The sequence below is a fragment of the Misgurnus anguillicaudatus genome, chromosome 13, assembly GCF_027580225.2.
Source record: "Misgurnus anguillicaudatus chromosome 13, ASM2758022v2, whole genome shotgun sequence".
Taxonomy (NCBI): Eukaryota; Metazoa; Chordata; class Actinopteri; order Cypriniformes; family Cobitidae; genus Misgurnus; species Misgurnus anguillicaudatus.
Genome location: NC_073349.2, coordinates 23,368,892 through 23,376,721, shown reverse-complemented (window position 1 = coordinate 23,376,721; position 7,830 = coordinate 23,368,892). Strand labels below are relative to the sequence as shown.

The window sequence follows — 7,830 nt, the reverse complement described above, 5'->3', positions numbered from 1 at the left end:
CCTAATAACTGCATGGTTAACTGCACAGACATCTATAATTAAAATTTCTTTACATTATAAGATAAAGATTGTAGATTATATTATATTGTAAATGCTCCAAATTAAAATTCTAATATTGTAATTTTAAACAAGTGAACAAAATAAAAACACATTATAAGGCAGTAAAGGTAAAATAATGAAGAAAGATTTGAACAAAAAGGTTAGTTTATTCACAGGACAAAAATATCTTTCATAAATGTGTTGCATAAGCATAAAAACAGTGCATTTCTTTTGGCAAAAATAATGATTTATAAATGTCAAACGTATTCATTTTCGCTTTTTCATAGCTGTTTACAATCACAATTATCCCTGGTCTGCTTTGGTATTGTTTTCTTAGATCCACAAAAGCTATTTATGTGACTGCTACGCAGCCTAAAGTGAAGAAAGTGTGAGCGCGTGCTCGTGTGGCTCAACGCGCGCGCAAGGGAACAAATACCGGCGTGCGCTTCTCTGGGCATCACTGAGACCGCTACCGAGATGCCTGAATGTCCTCTACCGTACATTACAAAAATATCCAGCTTACCTTACAGAAATCAACGCTTTAAGAGTTTGTATGAATCTCTTTAAACACATAATATTTGTGGAGACGCACAAGTGACCTTGGCAAACCCGAGAGCCTCTGGAAGTTTTAAATCACCAACAAGCGTCCAAACAAACTCAAAATGAATGTTTCACAAGGATTACTAAACCGGACGATCTCTACAGCCAAACATACACTGGAAAGCGTCCGAGGATGCTGCAACTTTTCGGTGATCAGCAGCGACGGCTTCAGCGCGCCGGTGCAGGACGAGCGCGAGCAGTTCATCATGCGTCTCGTGCAAATCGCCGTGCTTTGTGTCCTGTCACTTACTGTCATCTTCGGCATCTTTTTCCTCGGATGCAATCTGCTTATTAAATCCGAGAGTATGATAAACCTGCTGGTGGAGGACCGCAGACCTTCAAAAGATGCGGAAATTATTATGATTGCTGCGTGAGTTTGCCATAAATCTGGCACAGACTGGAAACTTCTCGTTACAGTACAGACTGTTGGTTTGAAATGAAGTCGACATCTTCATCAGAGGAAGCAAAGAATCTTATATTTTCTGCACTTTTAATACTATGCTGAACTTATTACCAAGGCATATGAAATCAGTAAAGCAGAAGAAGATAAAGACATCAAATGATTTATTTGAAATGTAAAATTGTGACGCAGTTTTTTAATGTTTTGTGGCTCCATTGATTCTTTTGACTTATAATATGCATGTATTGATTCATTTTCATGAGATATAAAAGGATCTTTGTGCAATCCTGCATGCAAAATGAATTACAGTAAATTGAATATTGAACAATGTCCAGCTTCACTTTCTAAAAGTCATTTAAGAATTTTCTAGAACCTTGATTTGAAACAGAATGAATACAAAACAGTATAGAATTGAATTTTCTGTCCATTCAGACTGAAAAATCACTTGACAGACACATAAAAGAGTGTGAACCTAATGTATCTATTTAAATAATAATTTAATAATCTTTGCTGGTCTGAGTATGAATTAAGTCCTGAGAAATAAGAAATCAGTTTTAGCCATTTTTTCCACTCATATTGAGAAGCTTATTGGATTATTAAGATGTATGTATTTGCAATGCATCAGTTATGTCTTCTCTTTAAAACCTGTGTGACCCCAGACACTCAACATTGTGATATATGGCAAAGAAGGCATTTAAAAACAACTAAATTAAGCTTAAAACTAAATTCATTGGCAGCTGTAAGAGCTACACTTTGTATATGGCAGGAGGTAAAACAGCTTAAAAAAGTTGAAAATGTCCCTGCTGTTTTAATTAAAATTGTGCTGACTCACCAATGCCCTTTTCAAATAAGATTTATCTTCAAGTTATTCTTTCATGTGTCAATTTATGAGTATTTTTGCTAAGATAATATTTTAGTAAATAATACATTTGTGACCCTGGACTACAAAACCATTCATAAGGGTTTTATTGAGAATTATAAATCATTTGGAAGCTAAATAAATAGGGTTTCCATTGATATGGTTTGTTAGGATAGGACAATATTTGGCTGAGATCCAACTATTTGATAATCTGAATCTGAGAGTGTAAAAAATCAAAATATTGAGAAAATCGTTTTTAAATGTATCCAAATGAAGTTTATAACCGGATCAACTGACAATAATAAAGTTTTGATATATTTACGGCAGGAAATTTACCAAATATCTTCATGGAACGTGATCTTTACATAATAGTCTAATGATATTTGGCATAAAAGAAAAATTTATCATTTTGACCCATACATGTATTTTTGGCTTTTTGCTACAAATATAAGCCTACCAGTGATACTTATGGCTTTGTGGTCCAGGGTGACATATATTTTTTCAGCAAATGTTTTTTATCTAAAGTGACTTACAAATGATGGAGCATTTAACATTGTGTGAACATAAACATGCATGTTTTTTTTAAATAAACAACACAATCGTTAAATAAACAACACAAAAACAATATGTTTATCCATTTGCAAACCCTGAATGACTTTGAGTGCATTTAAGTTATACATGTTTTTTCCGTTTCAGTATAACCTACCCCCTAGCACTTCTCTAAAAGCTATAGGAACCCATAAATAATAATTAATTTAGCCTGGAGTCCTTAAATAATCCTAACAGGAATGTTGCATAATTCCAAAAAATCAGATGGATAACCTTTTTCTCTGTACTTACACATACTCCTACTTAAAGCAGGACAACATAAAGCATCAGATCAAAGCTATTTATTTTTATACATGTGACAGCTAAAAGCGTGCCATAGAGTACAATCAGACTTAAAACAGATGGGGCTAAAATATAGGCAGTGGAGGACAACGGACCATAATCCAAATTAGAGATTATGATGTAGACTGTGAACAGTATTATGAGTATTGAGATTATGTTGTAGACTGTGAACAATAAATCATGCTATATCACTGACCCCAATTCCAGACCATTCAGTAGGCTATGTAAAACTCCACCAATATACAAGTAGCTGATCACTGTTGTTTCTCTATAACATTGCTTTTGATTTACTGTTTACATAGAAGCTTGTAATGCACTGTTATACCATATAGGGGTTGGGTTCAGAGACCATAAACAGCACTTGGCACTAGATGGGGGTCTGTAAGCTGTTGTTTGATCTAGTGTAGTGGATAAAATAACCATAAATTATATATGAAAATTAAATCCATAAGACCCCTGTCTAACAGGTTAGATAAATGTTGTGGGTAAATATTTTGATGCACTTTTAGTGTTGCTTATTAAATATTTCATAGCCATGACTCATGCAATGAAAAATATTTTACAGTCTGTAAAAATAAGAGATTTATGCACATCTTATTTATCTGCCAGAGAAAACATGAAAATCATGAGCTGAAAGGCAGAATTTTCCATGAGCTCTCATTTATTTCCGCTAGAGCAAAAATTGAATGATTGATGCTGTGATTGCTTTTTCTTTAGAGATAGAAGGTGTGCGAGTAGTGGTGCAAATAAAAGAAAATGGAAGGAAAGGTCAGTCCCGGTGGTAGTGACTGTCAGACAGCGGTATGGTCCTGAGAAGTGACGTGGCATTAGAAACTGACAGAGCTAGAGAAAGGCTACAAAACAAGGGAAATGTCAGGGAAAACGACAAGTTCCTTCAATAAATGTTAGCATTGCCAAATCTAAACTGTTACATAACAAGCAAAACTACATACAAATCAGCCATTGTAAAGATTCAAGGCAGTGATTTAAGATCTTTAAATTGATTCAACAATTTAGACAGATCCTTTAAAAATAAAAGTGATGCCATAGAAAAACCTTTTTTGGTTCCTCAAACAACCATTTAGTCAAAGGTTCTTTAAAAAACCATTTCTTTCATACCTTTTTATAATCCAAGGAACATTTTTTACCACCAAAAAACAGAAAGGGATGTTAAAGGCTCTTTATTAAACTATTTTGCCAAAAATGGTTGTTCTATGACATCATGAAGCACATTTACGGTTTCAGATTTTTTTTAGCAAAAATACTAAACTACTTTGACTTCATTCCAAAGCCAATCACAATCTTTTGTCACAATGCTGTTTTTATCAGTATAAGGTGATTTCACTTTATTTATTATGACTCAACTTGTATACTTAAATGTTCTGATTTCTTTGTATGAATTCATTATTTGGCTTGATGGCTACATCTAGTGGAAATTTTGTGTCAATAGCCCACTTAGAAATCCACTCACTGATAAAAATGCTGATATGTCAAATACTTTCCCCCCGATGTATACAAATTTCTTCTAGATCATAGCAGACAGCTTTAACTCCCGCAACTAATCATTATTTTTATTCATTGTTGACAGATGTTATACAAAATCAAGGCTCTGTTTAAAAGCCACAGGGGACACGGCCTAAAAAAGATTCTCTAGAGACCACAAAAATAAATTTGCTACGTCATTTGCTACGTTTCATCACACCATCCCATAACCTCAGTTACCCCTGGTCTGACACTTAACAGACAGAAATGCTTTTTCAGATGAACATTTTCAACTAGTCGTCTCCCGCCTCAATCAAAATTGTATGGTTACAGACAGGAGGTAAAAACAATACTAAAACAATATTCAAATGCAACTAACCAACCTGATGTCAGGGGTGAAGTATCTTTTTTACGTAGCAGTGAATTTGTATGATGTGAATAATACAAAAAAGTAAAATTATCCAAATAAAGCATCAAAAAAGTGTAAAATAGATATGAATTGTTTTGTAACCAACCACAGACCCATGCATAGTAAAATAAATACAATTAGCACTTTTTAAAATAGAGAAAAAAGCACATTAACTAAAGACATTGGACTGGTACTATTTAAAGATCTTTAATTCAATTATGCTTCAATAACTTGACACAAGGCGCCACACTGTCTAACCGCTGGACCATTGCTATCCATTCTCATCCTTATTAATCCTATAATTCAGTTGCTTGTCAGTAAAGTCATCATTTGCACTCATTCACGGTCTATGTCCGTCTCTGTTTCATGCATGCAAAAATGCAAATCCTCTTCTTCCAGTCCCATGAGGCGAGTCTTTAGAGCAGCATTTGAGAGTAACAGCTGCAGTACCTTTCCATCACAGGACAGAGCGACCCATCACTCCAGTGGTGTGTGAGGAACAGAAAGTGACAGACTGTTTTCCCCCATCCCTTCCTTTTTTGCTCAGTCCAATGATTCTAAACGTGATTGACAGCAAAAGGCATTTCAAACCCAGCGACAGCACCGCAGCACACTAGTGTTTGTACCGCGCAGCAAATATTGCGTAACTAGACGTCAACCAGAATTGACAGCTTGAGTTGCAGGCCGCATATTATGATACAATTTATTTTCAAATGAAAGATTTATTTTTTCAGGTTCATGGGTGTTGATATCAAAGTCTTCTGGGGCAAACAAAATGGACAAAAGTTTAGGCCATGGTGTACAGTTACTCACGCAATCCCATGGTAAGTGGAAACGCGTATCATTGCAGTGTAAGCATTGCTTTGTTCAATTCCAATTTAATATGCCGAAACATGGTCTGCTATTGGCAGGCTGAATTCCTACAAAAAACACACCGGCCCACAAGAGGTTAACCCAGGGGTGGGCATGGAGGGCCACTGTCCTGCAAAGTTTAGCTCCAACCATGATCAAACCCACCTGAATGTCATTTCCAAGTAATCCTGCAGCCTTTGATTAGGATTTTCAGGTGTGTTTGGGCTAAACTTTGCATGACAGTGGCCCTCCATTCCCACCCCTGGCTTAACCAATAGGGGTGGGACTATCTGTTTAAACAATGGCAGACAGCAAAAGTGTTTCTAAACTTGTTTGTTTACAATTGTTGGGCGTTGCGAGGAAGAATTGCATGCCTTGGTTTGAAAATAGTATTTATTACATAAAAAATACAAAAAATTGATATTAAGACATTCGTACATTGTAAAAAATAATTAACAGGAAGTAAGGAGTTGCTATAAATTATAAAACTATAGTTGAAATAACTTAAGCTGATATAACTATTTTTATAATTTATTGCAACTCCTCACTAGTCAAGAAAGTCGAAATTAATTGTTGAAACTTAAAATATTAAATGCAACAATTTATTTTTTTACAGTGTATAGGTGTATTACAGATTCACATACTATAAATTTCAGATACTAAAATGAAAAATTGACCTAGTAAATAAAGCAGATTTCTCTTTGTCTTAAAATCTGTGACATAATTAAAGTCATCCACCCACTTGCTCAGCATGACTGTGTTTCCTATGGGTTTCTGTTAAAATGTCTTGCTAAACCTTTCAAACTGTCCCGAGTCCTGCTGTGAGGCCTTTTCCATGAGGCTCAAAAGCATGAATTTAATATACATAACAAATATACATACCCATTATTTACATGAAACTCAAGTATGCAATAGGGTCACAATAATGTATTATTAATATTGCATATTACCATTTAAATGGCATATGCTTTACATTAATCTATACTTAAGCTATTTTCTTATACAAAATAGCACATGAAGTACTAACATTGGTCCACTGGACAGCACATCTGATGTCCAGCAATCTCTGACGTAACTGTAAAACGCCGGCAGAACAATACTGCAGTCTACTGAACATTCTCTATGGGGAAAATTAATTGAAGGACAGAATATATTTGCACCTCATGAATAGAGAAAAGACTGAGAAGCACATTAAAACCATAATAATGAGATATTTGATATTTTAACTGCGTATAATGCAAGGACATCAAGTTTTTGCTTTAAAAGTCTCCTATCAAAATCCCGATGACTCAAAAACGCAATTATACAGTTATTTTTGTCTTTAAGCAAAGCTAAAGGGTTCGCGTGACCCATTTCCTCCTCTCCACTCTGTCACTCAAGCACTATAATGATGAACTGTGACACACTTGTGTCAAAGCACCAAACAGTGCGAATGGTAGTGTACAGATCGTATTTGCGTTTATGCATTTGGCAGCATATTTAAGATATACATTGTTGCACTACATGTTCCCACAACCTTTTGCACTGCTATCGCAACTCTATATGAACCCCATATACAAGACAACACTGTACAATTTGAGCACCTGTTGCATTTAAGAAAACCAAACCCAACTGAGGGCCTTTATTGGCGGTCAGACCCGTTGCAACATGTCTTGTGGTTAATCTATGATTTGCCTCGCAGTTCAGATCTGGTTTAGTTATGGCTTAAGATTAAAGAACTGGGGTTAATAATAAATCACAGAATAAGTAGTAATGAGAGACATGCATTAAAGTATATCAAAGGGATTTACTATTAGCTTGTAACATATTGGCCTAATGTATAAATTAAAGGAAAACACAACCGTTTTTCAATATTTTACTATGCTCTTACATCAACTTAGACAAATGAATACATACCTTTCTTTTTTTAATGCACATACTTAATCTTTGTACTGCGCCTCGTGAATGTGTTAGCATTTAGCTTAGCCGCATTTATTCCTTAGGATCCAAATAGGGATGACTTTAGAAGCCACCAAACACTTCCATGTTTTCCCTAAAGACTGTTACGAGTAGTTACACGAGTAAGTCTGGTGGCACAAAAAACTTGGCGATTTTTTTAAGCGGATAAAAAATGAGAACAATATAGTATGGCGGAAGAACATTTCAACCTTGGGTGCAGTAATATTGATGCTAGTTTGAGCGAGATGGGGATTAGTCAGAACTTACTCGTGTAACTACTAATGTAACAGTTTTTAAATGGCGAAAACATAGAGAACTTAATTCAACTACATTCGCTGGCTAAATTCATCCCTGTTTGGA

General features: G+C 35.2%; 1 protein-coding gene across 1 annotated transcript; it reads left to right on the top strand.

Moving 5' to 3' along the window:
* Positions 1 to 262: 262 nt before the first annotated feature.
* rprm3 (reprimo, TP53 dependent G2 arrest mediator homolog 3) lies at positions 263 to 1,369 on the top strand. Its single transcript, XM_055188882.2, has one exon. The coding sequence runs from the start codon at positions 702 to 704 to the stop codon at positions 1,011 to 1,013; it is 312 nt and encodes a 103-aa protein (XP_055044857.1). The 5' UTR covers positions 263 to 701; the 3' UTR covers positions 1,014 to 1,369.
* Positions 1,370 to 7,830: the final 6,461 nt, after the last annotated feature.

Bases quoted from the DNA above. Each gene is read 5' to 3' on its own strand.
- rprm3 (XM_055188882.2), top strand. From the start codon at position 702: ATGAATGTTTCACAAGGATTACTAAACCGGACGATCTCTACAGCCAAA.